This window comes from Pristis pectinata, chromosome 6 (genome assembly GCF_009764475.1).
Source record: "Pristis pectinata isolate sPriPec2 chromosome 6, sPriPec2.1.pri, whole genome shotgun sequence".
Classification (NCBI taxonomy): domain Eukaryota; kingdom Metazoa; phylum Chordata; class Chondrichthyes; order Rhinopristiformes; family Pristidae; genus Pristis; species Pristis pectinata.
In genome coordinates, this window is record NC_067410.1 from 28,726,672 (window position 1) to 28,740,597 (window position 13,926).

Consider the following 13,926-nt stretch of genomic DNA (forward strand, 5'->3'; position numbering starts at 1 on the left):
GCATACACCAGCACTATTCTTTAATCTCACTTTAGAGTTATCACACATCACTACACATGTTGCAATCCAGAAACAGGTTAATAAAGTGCTGACAACCTTGCCATCATAATAATCTAAAATATTTAATTTATTACTAGCTGTAATAAACCAGTGGATAAATCCGGGCATAAACATTTGTCTGCTATTAAACATATTTGCAGGTAGTAGTTGTAAAATAATGCCCTAACTTTGTGATATCCATTCGTGTACTGTCCTCTGGGTTCCGCTTTGCAAAATAAGCAGTCAATTGATTTCTTTTAGTGAATTTTCTGGCTGTTTAATATTGTGTGAAACAGGACAAGTGCAAACGTCATTATCATCTTGGTTTACTGGATCTTGGGTACAAATACAATGCATCACTTCAAAATAATATGATTCACCAGCTCTAGTCAATGTTTGTACAGATCTTTCACTCTCATCTGATATTATTCCAAAGTAAGGTTTGGAAGATTGTTAGTTAGAAGCTTTTTAAACATGATAGCAGTAATTTGTTTTAAGCTCAAAACTTCCCAATTCTGATGAAAAGTAATTGACCTAAAACATTAAGTCTGTTTCTTTCTCCAGGGATGCTACCTGACCTTTTGAGCGTTTCCCACATTTTCTGATTTAACTACCTGGTACCCTTTGTTCAGACAGTCAGTTTCATTCTGAATTTGTGTATTCAAGAAAAAAAATTGTGTTCGGACATGGTGATAATACAGAATAGCATATTTATAACATGATTTAAAAAGCACGAGTGATAGACGTTTGTACAATTTACTAAGAATCCACAGTTTTCCATGATACAGTTGTGGGCTTAAGGCCAAAGCGAGATGGTTTGTTCCACCACCAGCTACTTCACACAGAGACTAATAGCTTTTGGAGGAAAAGGTGATCCCTTTTTCATGCAGCTACTTTTCTAAATGCATTATACAGCTTTATATTTACAGGAAACCAACTGTGAAACATGATGTGTGAAAGAAACTGTCAAAGTTTGTGAAAATATCAGCTATTACTAAAGTGAATCATTTGAAAATAAATTTTTAAGTTGGGAGTATTTAAAATTGAAGTTTCACTTGTAGCTTTAAATAAAAAGGCAGATGAACAAATTGAGTATATTTTGGGGATAATTCATTAGGATTATTCAATATACATCACAGAATATGATTTTTCATTAAATAAAACCGAGTGTTTTAATTTGGGCATAAATGTGCCACTTCCATAACAACCCAAAGAAAGATCTGAATTCAGAAATACTGAAAGAAAACTGTTGTAACATTCTTTTCTGCATACGTAGAAATGCATTCAAGAAAGAGAAAATTAATAAGGAACTGCACAACAATGAAAAGAGAAAATTAAACAAAAATGCATTGGGTTATTAATAAAACCTTTAGATTGCACTAATACAAGGGGCATTTTCTTTTTAAGCAGTTGGCAGCCAGTAAAGAAATATAAATAAATAAATAAATAAAATTACCTTACTCATCTTCACAACATCTTACCATCAAGATTATATATATACATTACATCGATGAAGCGCCAAATAGGTTCTGCATTTAACAGGGACACACCTAGCAATATTCCTACATATCTCACGTAACATTATCAAACAATGGTTACGCCATATTGCTCATGAACAGATAGAAATTAATTTAGAAATCAATGATTCAAATAAGTGCTAGTTTTTTCACACAGCTAACCTTTCAATCTTACTGATAACTGTTCCCTCATTTCCATTACAAGTAGTTGAAAAATAAGATCCTATTGTGGCTAATTGGATAACAGAGTGGTACATGCATTTGTTACCAGGCTATGTCAAAATTCAGCCTCTAAATCTAACAGTGATCTAATCTTCCTCTTCCTCTTCTTCATCACTGTCTTTCATTGTAATTCCTTGGAGACCGCCACCTTCAGAAACCGATGCTGTGGCTTCTTCTACAGTCAGTCTGTTCCGAACTGTTTCATAGGTCTTGCTATTCAAGGTTGAATCGAGTACTCCCTGCAGCCGAAAGTCTCGATATGCTTTCTATAAGTGTCCAAAAATATATAGAAATAACTGAAATACTGTTTAAAAAGACTTGACACTCATTGTTTGGCAGGATTCTAAATATGCATCAAGAATAATATTTTAGGATTTTGGACAATTTACAGTAAATGTTCAGGTAATGTAGCAGTTTAAAATCTCCATCTTATAAAATTAATAAGCATTCGATACAAATGTTATAAAGAAACATAATCAACTTGCTTGCCAATATTTGCATAGTGACTCATGTCTCCAACTGGGGAGAAAAAATGTCAGTATCTTAATTGTAGATATCTGGGTTGAGACTAAACTTAAGCTAATGATGTACTTCCTTTTGGTAGAATACTCCCCACCTCCTGTAAACACAAATGCAAACTCAAGTGTTTGTGGGACCAGGAATGTTGGAAAGAGTTTCACTGTTCACAAAGCTATTGCGGCACTCTCTAGGTGGTTATTGTTAATTCAGAAATGAGTACATTATAACCTCCAGTGCTTTAAAACAGTTGAAAGTTTTCCCAAGTTATTGAAATGGTGGTTCTCTGATTGTAAAGGTCAGATTCTTGCTCCATTTATCAAAAGTTTTTTTTTCTCACCTTGACGAGCCTGATGAGGATTTTCAGCTGGTAGATATGAAGCTGCAGGTCCATGCGATCTGTTAGCCAGGTGCAGACAACATTCATGGAACTCGTGTACCATTGCTGAAAAAAAGGTAACATTCTCCAGCATAAGAATTAGAGCAGGTTAGGTAGTGTTGAGATATATGTTCAGTGTTGGGATCAAATGCTGGGCAGCAGCAAATGGATGATAACATTGGCTGAGACCATCCAGGTTTGGCATTATCAGGCACAATCTATCTTAAAAGATAGAACTTGAATTCTAACTGAGCATTGGCATGAACCACCGTATAATTTATGCAATACTGTTGCCCAAAGAGAGATTCAGCTGTTCCAAACACATAAACAATTCCAGTGCAATAGTTACTTTGAAAGAAAGAACAAACTTGTCTTATTTTGTAACCTCATGGCGTCTCAAAGTTCTTCACAATCATTAAGTACTCTTAGGATGTAGTCATGGTTATAAAATAGAACGTATAATAGCCCATTTTTACAGTGCAAGATCCCCACAAACAGAAATGAGAAAATGACTAGATTATTTCATTTTAAGTGATGATGATTGATGTTGAGACTTAATTAAAGGAATAAACTCGCTCTAATTGTCCTGCCTCAGTTCTACCTTCAGCTGTTTACCTTTAAATTTCAATTGCAATAAGGGGGAGAAATAATCCTACTACAGTCAGATACTATATGTACATAGATGATAGTCAACCTTTGTATCCCATATGTCTGCAAGGAGGTCACTTGGTGATGCAAATATTCTTGCACTATTTCACTACATCTCCCATAACAAGAAGGTTCCATGTTTAGCGTCTGCTTTAGCGTGAAGATGAGTGATCTTAGTTGAACAAGTGATGGGATTGACAGCAGTTGGGATATTTACGCTTTTCCCTCTCCTGTCCAACAAATGCTAGGATGTGCATCTATGGAAACTGGACAGTCCGGAACAGGTTCATTTGTGCACCTTTTAAGTTCAGATACCACTAGTACGCAATTTGTGGCCTCATAATGAAGAAAAAAACACTTTGGTGACATTAAAAAAACAACTGCTCAGCTGAAATAGAGGGTTAGAAAATTTAAAATGATTCTCCGCTGTGATTTATTTTATTTTGCGGTCACCTGCCTAGATTTCTCCCCCTGGGCTGTTGATTTGTTTGAGGAATCCCATCCCTTTTTTTTAGCAGAAACACTTGGGAGTGAAATTCTAGTTACAACTTGGAAAATCCACAAAATAACACTAATTCCAGGTGTCTCCACATGTGACTGGTGGATAAATCAGTGCACGGGAACACTTCTCCATCCTGCATTGTTCACCATAATAAATTGTAAGCACACACGTTATTGAAGTTAACATCACTGGGATATTCCATTTCTATTTCACTTTGCAAATGAGTAATTGATGTTCTCCGAGGACTGAAAAGAATGATCAATATTTGAAACAAACATTTTTCAATTTTATAAAAAAAACACTATTTCATGATGTACAGTATTACTACATCACTGTCAATGGAGCAATTGCATGCATCAACTGGTTTCAGGTTAGCAAAATTCAGATCAAGCTTGCCATTCATTTTAATGAATAGGCACTAATTCTAAGAACCTCATAATTTAATTCACCTTGCATTGACAAAAATAACTACAATATTAATGTTAACTAGGCTCCAAGAGCAGCCAGACAGTTTACTGGAGTATTTTAGCAGTACCCTTATTGCTGTTGAAAGGGGCTGAAGGTGCTGAAATTTTGCTCACAGAGCTCAACGAGCCCACACTACAGTTCACAATAAAGTCTTTTATTAATGGAAAGGCAGTTCATTCAGTCCTGAACCATACTATTTTTGAAACTTTACTACATTGTGCAAGTATTCTTGTGGCCTTCATCACTGCACATTTCAATGGTAGGATTCAATGTTAAATTTTTCTACTCGCTTTATCAGAAGTTTAAGGAACATGCCCCTAGTATTGTAACCGTAAAAGAACTTAACATCCAGGACTTGCAAATGCAAAAGTATAACCTAAAACCTATAACTTCTTCCCAAACCTGGACTTCTCTAAATATGGATGTCAGGTGGGTTTAGGCTTACCACCCATCTATATATTGTGGCAACAGTCTCTTCCTACAAAAACTCTGTACTGATGCCACATCCTGTCTTGCAATCCTCCATGCCCTGATAAACACCTATCTGTAGTGGCTCCGTGGAGAAGGCACAGCAGGGATAACAAGTGAGGCAGGGTGGAGGGGGAGTTGGCTGCATTAACAGAGGGGATAGGGGAATGATGACAGAAGGGAGAAGGATCCTAACAATGGCACCAACAAGTGAGGCTAACTCCAAAAGTCTCTTACTATTAGGAGTGAGGAGAGATTGTAAATAGACTGGGTGGGACTACAATTACCTAGAGAAAGCCTCTACTGAGGGAAAGAAATAACCAAGGAACGGGCAGCTTCAGAGGACATTCTCAATATCTGCTCTGAGACCCTTTAGGACAGTAGTGCTGGAGGAAGTAGTGTGGATGCAAATCCCTAATTAGCAAGGACAGTTCCAACCTTTAAAATTCCATTTCCATCTCAGGCTTATTGAGTGCCAAACAGAATTTCACTGTGGGAGTGGGGAGCTGGAGGCAACAGCAAGTTGGCATTGGTGTAGGGTGGAGAGATGGGCTGTGGATGAGGTGACAACAGTGGGTTTGAGTAAGTGTCCTGCTTTTCTTTGTGCTGCAGTGCCAGGCCAGTTACTTGATGTCAGAGAGTTCTCTGCTGCCTGATCTGCACTGGCACCCGCTCCATCATCAGGAATCTGATGCTTTGTAAGTGCCTACTCCCACAATATTAGCTTTAAACATCGTTGCTAGTAGAATCTGAAAATAAGAACTTTTATTTGCAAAGATAAATTAGTACTGAGCTTGCTGCTGGGTACGAGTTCATTACCTCAAGGTAAGATCTGGTGTATCCACTGCTGCTGAAATATTCAATTAGCTGGGACCAAAATAAGTTATAACCATTGCTAGATCACAGCATTATTCCGAATGATACGTGCTCCACTTTGAACTTTAGCATTTTGAACAGGTGGTCAATCCAATTACTTGGTCTACATGCAGCCTAGTCTCATCCTTACTGGGCTTTGGGCCTGCATATTCTGGCAGAGGAATCCTTCACAGCTCCCAATTCAATTGCTGATGCTGTTCAATTTCTCCCCCAATTATTTTCAGTGTTTTCTGGGTAACAGAAGGTCTGATATTTCCTTCACTATAACCTATGTAGTTTTGAACCACTTGCATTCTATTCTTATTTTATCTGTGAGGGAAGCTAAATATTGGATGTAAGTGATTCTTTAAGTTGTAGAAATTTAGCTTTCAAATTTCCCTTGCAAATGCCAGAATTTACACACTTTTGCATGAAGTGTTGATCTTTGTCAAAACAATAAATAGTGGAGAAGAAAGCTCATTGGTTTCTTGGAGGAACACAACATGTGTATCCACTGTTCTCAATGTAGTCAATTCTTTACTTTGGTTGCACTACCAGTGGAACTGTTGAGCAAATTTTTGGGCTTGTAGAAAGATAAATAGCTTGTACGCTTTCAGTCGTAAGTAAATAAGTTCTGGCATTGTGAACAGAAAAAGAACGATTTAATAAAATGAAATTGGGATGTCAAAATGTTAATATTTACATACGAGAATTTCATATGGCCATCTAGGACATTAAACTTGCCTACTGATCAGGAAGTTGTTGAGCACAGGATCTGCTTCCAGTGACACAGTAACTATTAGCTAGCTACCTCTAAGAGCAATATTTTATAGTTAACATATATGGTTTCCCATATCATCACAGAGTCTATCACATATCTACAACCACCTACTTAATGGGTCATTAATACTGGGTAGGGATTATAATTTTTTTTTTCCTCCAGAAAAATAGAAAAGAAAGCTGATAGTGACCCCACAGAGATCTCTAAGATCATAGAGGACTATTAAAGTGATTGATAAGGTAGATAAAGATGATGTGGGCAGTCATAAAGAAATAATAATTAACAAATCCAGTAGGAAATTCAGGAGAACTTCTTTACCCAGATACTAAAATATGGAACTTTGATATCACAAAGTGGAAATGGGAAGACAATCGTAGATGTATTCAGAAGTAAGCTGGGTAGATCTTAGAGGGGGGGAAAGGAACTGAAAAATACAATGATATAGAGAAATGAATAGGGGTGAAAGAAGTCCATGTGGCATATAAATGCCAGCATTGGACATTGAGACCAGATAGCAAGTTTTTGTGCTGTATATTCCATTCAATTATCATACGCCACAGTTTACACTTTACAAAATTCAAAGCAGAGAATCCATTCTGTGAAATTGTGTTAAAGATACTGCTATTCTTCTCTTGCACCAATTTATCTTCCATTCTAGTCAAACTGGCATTAATAGCACCTTTGATAAGTAAAGAGTGTTTACTCAGTGTAAGGAAACAATACAGAAAGGTGCATTCTGGAAGCAAGAAACGCTCTTGGCAATCCAAGCAGCACCATGGCACTCAGATCACATGACTAAATTACCTGGAGCTGAGTTCCCACTTCAAAGGGAAATGCAATAATATAACAACATTACACTTTATAGACACCTGCAGTGACCCTGACAAATTGATCCAACTAGATTTTACTGGTGGGTTGAGTACTGGGCAGGACTTACATGACTTTGTGTCAAAATTGAGGTTGGGACTTTATTACATTATGCCTCTCGTGTATAGTTCTGTTCTCCAAAAACACGGTAGAATCAAAAATGGCTGGGAAGAACACAGCAGGAATAGAGCAGAAGATACCCCGGTGATTTTAGTCACCTGCCAGACATTGTAGTCAAGTTTGTTCTTATTTGTGAAAGACTGGTTTGTGATTAGCTGAAACTACAAGAAATTATTAGCAGCCCAAAACTGGCATCTGTAAAGTCATCCAATAAAGGAAACATCTTACCTACGAACATGACGAATGAAGCAACTGAATTAAAGTAATTTTATACTGAAATATTTTCCTTACACTACCATTATAAGGTGAAAATGTGCAGTAAAATAAAATCTAACAAGTATCCTTTTATAGGGCCTTCAGCAGAGAATGAAGACTGTTTATCTGAACATCATAGCTTGCACTAAAGCCATTCTGATCTCTGAATATGTAAAATAAAACTTGATTTGAATAAATCTGCAAGCAGCATACTGATTATGGCATTCATTCGTGAAAATGAGGAGAAGGAAGCTCTGGGTTCCTGTGTTCTCGGGGAGCTGGTGTCATTACACTTACACAGGAACATCTGCAACCTTGTTCTACAGCCAGATTTGAAAGGCTGTCTGACCTCCTGCTTCAGCCTCCCTGCTCCCTGCCATGAACCTTGAGTTCACACTCATATTTTACATGTTACAGGAAGCCGCAACTCACTCCAGGGGTGCTGCAAACATAATGCACTGAGCCAGATGCAGTGCCACAGCTTAATGCACCTGAAGAAGTTGTGTTTCTTATTCAGAACATAAATTCTGGTGACTTAAGGTCACTGCAGCTTTTGTACAGTCTAAAACAAAAACAAGAATTCTACTAGGGCTGAATTCTTAGAGGGGAAGTGGAGGGATTACAAGCAACCTGTGACTCTGCCTCTTTCTGCCTTTGCTAGTAATTTTGTGTGTGTGTGTGTGTGTGTGCATGCTACAGAACAGATTGGGACTGGTATAAAGGCCTGGGACTGTGCAAGAGCACCCTGCTGGGCCCCAGCTGTGCTTGCAATTAGCAGGAGGCATGAAATGATTGTTATTGTGGTGACTGACAGCAATGTGAAGTGACAAGTTTTGTGGGGGAGGTTGCTCCAGTGTGGAAGTTCTGCAATTTTTTTTGCAAACTATTAAAGTGAGGGTAAAGAAATGCAGTCTTGTCAATGGTATCTTGTGTTAGAAGATCACATTGATTTGTCATGCAAGTGCTATATTTGGCTCACTTTTTTCAGAAGGTTTTCATGAGTTAAGGCTTTTCACTGCACTATTCAGCAGCAAATCTGGCAGTTTGCCTCAAATTAGCAAGAGGCCTGTAGTTAACGGATGGAGATTAGGCTTAGAAAATGACACAGCAGGTGCCTGTAGGGAGGATTTGGGGGGTTGAGAAGTCTTTAAATCTGACTACATCACATTATATACTTCCGACAAAAGGACATAGTAATCCTACCTGCTTGCTTTAACCACTGTTGTTTGTCTATTATTATGTGCTTTATTGCTCATGAGAGGAAAACTATTGGCAATACTGCTCAATTACCATAGAAACCCACACCAGTGACCCCTCATTTCAGAACTTTCTATCCAACTGAAGGCAATCCAAGCAGTTCAAATCTACTTAAAATTGTGATAAATAATGCGCTAGGGAAATCCAGGGCCTGCCTGATTTCTTCTCACCCAGGCCATAGATTTGCATGGGAAAGCTGAATGGGCATCTTGAGATAATCTCTAGATCCAAGGTGTTAGAGAAATGCTAAAGGATTCAAACTCCTGTAATTGCCTCATTGACACAATGTGAGCAGCAGGGGAGACTATACAACTTGAAAAAGGGGTTACAAATAAAATTTGTTAGAAAGACAGCATAATGCAAACATTCTAAAATGGGAATCATTTGATGATTGGCTCCGACTGAAGCCGACTCTTCTACAATATCAAAGTAGAGATTTTGCTGAAGTATTTCTACAAGGCTGCTATTGTGTACACAATACCAAGTCTTAAATAAATAAAGAACATCATACATCCTTCCACTGGGCTTATTTGCCATGTATACACTGAGTCAAAAAGGATGGAGTAACTGGTTCAGAAGTGCATTTTGTATTTTACAGTTTTTCATTACCAGAGGACTGTAATCAGCAAAATGTGCACTATATGGAATGAGGTCTGTTGGGATTTCTTTGTGATTAATTTAATTGTTACAGTTTATCAAAGGTAAAGATGTTTCTTTGAAGAGCTTTTTTTGTAAAACTGTTTTTTTTCTGCAGTTGCTCGTTGTAATTTTAGTGAAAATGCTGCTATTTTCAGTGTTTTCACACACAGCTATATGGTGCCAATCAGGCTCTCTGTCGATGTGCCATTGTGAAAGGTAATTTGCTGCACACGAGGCTAATTCAATTTTTTATAGTTTCTGCAGGAATTGAATGAGCAAATATCGAGTGGCCGGTACAGGAGGGAAACGTCTACCTTGTTTCACTCGCCTTGAATAAGTGATTTTAAAAATTAAGCTGTTAAAACTTTATATGTTTTAATGGCTTGGATTTTTAAAAAACATGTTTAAATACAAAATACTTGGTTTCTGAGCCGATTTTTGCAGCGTCTCAGTGCAGCTTCCTTTATGATGCATATACACCACCGAAACAGACTAAAAACACACTAGATTGTTGACTAGGATTTCTGTTGATATGACTCAAAGCCAAGCACTCAATGTGTTCCAGTTGTAGCATTTGAAATGAAACTGTATGAAATTCAATTGCCTTGCATTAAAATAAACCACAGAGGTGTGAATATTTTTCACAAATAAAAAAAAAACAATCATTACAGGAAAATCTAACAGATACAATATTCATCTACATTATTTATTTGTTTCCCCTTTGCAACCTTCAAATTTATTATTTGAAATAATTTTCCTGCTGTATACTCATGTAACCATAAAAGTAAATTCTACTAAGCTAAAGTGTACTAAACTTTATAAGTATAGTTGAAGTAGCAATATGGGAATATAAATATGGAAAGAAACGCATACTAGCTTAAAACCAGCAGTATGAAAACACACTATATATCGCTTTTTGAGATAGAAGAAAACTTTCCCAAAACCTCGGTTCAGGGGGAGAAACTTCAATGAAGCATGTGTGGTGTCAGCCTCCAAACCAAATGAAATTAAATAAGCGACCAAGTACTCAAGATTCACACTGTGCATCTTAATAGAAGAAACCTCCTAAGTTGAATAGCTTGCCTTTTGGGACCAATTTGTCTCTTTTCACTCTTTATTTTTCCCTTTATACTGACAGATGTACAAAGGCGGAACCGCGCTGTGCAGCTCATCTACATGCACCCGCAGCAGCTGTCACTTTTGTCGAGCAAGTTAATCAAACAAATGCCACCATATCCTGCTTTGTACAAGCAAAAAACCACACTATAGGGATACACACTGTACACAGAACACTTCATTTCTGAACGAAACCCTTGTTTCTTAAAATAAGTCGCTGTCAGAAGAATCTTTTCTTTCCAGCAGGTATTATGAAACAAATACATTCTATATGATGGTTGAATTTTAAAGACCATGTCTCCTTGGACATAGTTAACTACACCAGTCTGTTTAATGATGAAGATAACTGTGCTTACTGACATTAGCTGATTTGTTTGAGAAAGAAACAATGGAGCTCATTGAACATGAGCTTCAAGTTACTCCAATTCCAAACCACAAATTGAGGTTTGGAGGTTAACTGGCAAATGATTTGCTAATTAAAAGAAAACTTAATTCTGTGCAAACAAGATCCTTTATTAAATAGGTATATCACAACTATTCATGGCAGAATGTGCTTTGTTAATGTCGCATACACATTTTGAAAGCTCTCATTCTATTTATATTATTGGAGTTGGATCAACTTTTTTTTATGAGAACATAAAAAAAATAGCAGGAGTAGGTCATATCTTTCCTTTGAGCCAATGTCATTCAATAAGATCATGGGTGATCCTGTATCTCATCCATTTTCCTGCCCCATTCCCATATGGCTTAATTTTCTTTGTACCCTAAAACCTATCAACCTCTTTCTTGAATATACTCAATGTTTGGGGATCCACAGTGTATGTATAGAATTCCAAGGATATACAACCCTCCAAATAAACAAGTTTCTCTTTATCTCAGGCCTAAATAGCTGACCTCTTATCCTTGCTCTGTGTTCACTAGTCCTGAAATCTCCCAGCTGATGAAACAATTTCCAAGCATCCACCCTGTCAGTCTCTCTGAAAACTTATGTATTTTTATTGAATTTGTGGGATACCACAGTCCAACTGCTTTAACAGCGCCCCCCCTCCCCAAATTGATGATGTTTTTAGGCCAAAGGGAGATGCATTCTATATTAGAATTGTATATTTAAAAGTATCTGTTTCATACGATCAATTGCAAAGGGAAAAAGAGGCCTCTGACAACAATTGGCTAGAATCTAATATACAGAAATGGCTGCAAACTTTTTAGGCCTTCTTTTGGAAGAATAGGAGTAGCTTGTTTAACTCAGTCTGTTCTGCCATTCAATGAGATCATGGCTGATCTGTGATCTAACTTCAAATATCTGTCCTTCCACATCTCTTGTTATAACTTCGGTTAGCAAAAATGTATCAATTTCTGATTTAGATATAACAATTGAGCTTTTTCATTTTTTCATACTTGTGCTTGTACTTTTGCATATAACAATAAACCTGCAGCATCTGCAGGCTTTTGTTTCTCTGACAATAAACCTAACATTAGTTGCTATTCGCAGATTAGTTCCACATTTTTACCATTCTCTGCACATAAAACTGTTTTCTAACTTTACTCCTGAAAGGCTTGGATCTAATCTTAGATTTTGTACTCTAAACCTCCATTTCCCAACCAGGAGCAAAAGGTTATCTTATCAGTTTCCCTTAATAGTGAGAAAACATCAGTCAAATCTTGCTTAAACTTCTAATTCTAAATACAAATTCAATGTGTGTCAGATTTCCTTGGAGTTTAACATCAATCTGGCAAATCTAGGGCCAGTGGCTCCTTCCTTCCTAATATGCAGTGCCAAGGATTGCTCAAAGGACTCCAGATGTGGTCTCACTAAGGATTTGTACAGTTACAACATAACTATTTTGTTCACTCTGATGCAAGTGTCTTTCATGCTTCTTTATTGAGACTCATACTTTTCACTTTTTATTGGTACTTGTATTTCCCCAATAACCCTGGATCTGCACTAGTCTTTGCTTTATTGTATGGTTTATTGCTTTTGGTTTGTTTTGTGGCTGCCAGAGCGCTTGTCCCTAAGGGACATCAACTGATATAGTATCACCATAAATCTTGTTTACAAACACTCCTGTAGTTTGCTACTAGCACAAGCAGATTTGCTGTTTATCGTGGACAACCTTATCCACATCTAGGACTACAGTAACTCTTCCACAATTCTTTCTGAACAATACCTTAAACTTAATCATGTTATAAATATGATTGAATAAGTATTCTCAGCTCATTCAAATGCTCATTCAATTGTAAACGCTCAATCTAATTTGACCTGTTGTTGGTTCTAGGGCATATTGTTGCATAAAACTGTTCTGAAATTTACTACCTTTCAGATATGAAATAGTCTGCTCATCCCAATCCATATTAAAGTTAAAATCCCCCAACAAACTATTTTGTCTTTGCTATATGCATGCTCACATTTTGCATTAAACATTCTACAACATAGCTACTACCGGTAGCCCTGTCCGCAAAACCTCCTAGATACATGCATGCTTTTCTATTGCTTAATTCTACCAATTGAATACTCTACTGTCTGCTTACCACTCATCTTAGCCACTAATGATGTGATTTTATTGATAACTACCAAAGCTACACTACCTCTCTACCATTTTCCCTATTTTTCTTCTTTACCTTGTAATCTGGTACATTTAGTTCCCAATCCTGACCATCTTACAGTCATGTCTCAGTGATAGTTCCAATATCACACCCACCAAGTTGAAAACATGCCTGCAATCCACTCAGTGTGCTTGTTATATTTGTAAGAAGAATCTTTATTTGGCCCACACTCAAAACCTTTCCATCTGCTTTAATATTTTACCTACCAAGCTTCTCCTTTTTTTCCCTTGGTTTAATTACTTCATCCTTTGGCTTAACTGTGTATAAAGCACATTTTCTGACTATTAGCCTACTCACTTCCCTTTCATTTGTTGTAGAAAAGCAACCAAAGCAAAGCCACCACTCTCCTAGTTTAAAGTCCTCATGACCATACTACTTATCCTTTCAGCTTGGGCCCTGAATCAAGCCTAATTCAGGTGAAGCTTGTTCCAGGTTTATGGTTCCTTGTGTGACCCCCATAACTAGTACCAGTGTCCTATAAAATTGAATACTTCTTTCTCACACCACTTCATCTTGATGTCCATTTTCCCAGTCTGTTATTACCCAATAATAACCTAGCATTCATAACCCTCTAGATTCCTTTGTTATGGTGGCTCACTGCCAGTGCTTCCCAAACAGGACCTTTACCAAATCTTTCATAACTTGTAGGTCCCATCCTAGTTCCTCATTTAAC

General features: G+C 37.2%; 1 protein-coding gene across 4 annotated transcripts in view; it reads right to left on the bottom strand.

Moving 5' to 3' along the window:
* Positions 1–781: 781 nt before the first annotated feature.
* Positions 782–13,926, bottom strand: part of cadpsa (Ca2+-dependent activator protein for secretion a) — a 337,975-nt gene continuing 324,830 nt past the window's right edge. For all 4 annotated transcript variants that reach the window (XM_052017899.1, XM_052017896.1, XM_052017897.1 and 1 more), the window contains 2 exons: positions 2,635–2,739; positions 782–2,044 (listed from right to left, as the gene is read on the bottom strand). In XM_052017899.1, the coding sequence (XP_051873859.1) occupies positions 1,865–2,044; positions 2,635–2,739 (285 nt within the window). In that variant the 3' untranslated portion in view covers positions 782–1,864. The remainder of the gene's footprint in view (positions 2,045–2,634; positions 2,740–13,926) is intronic.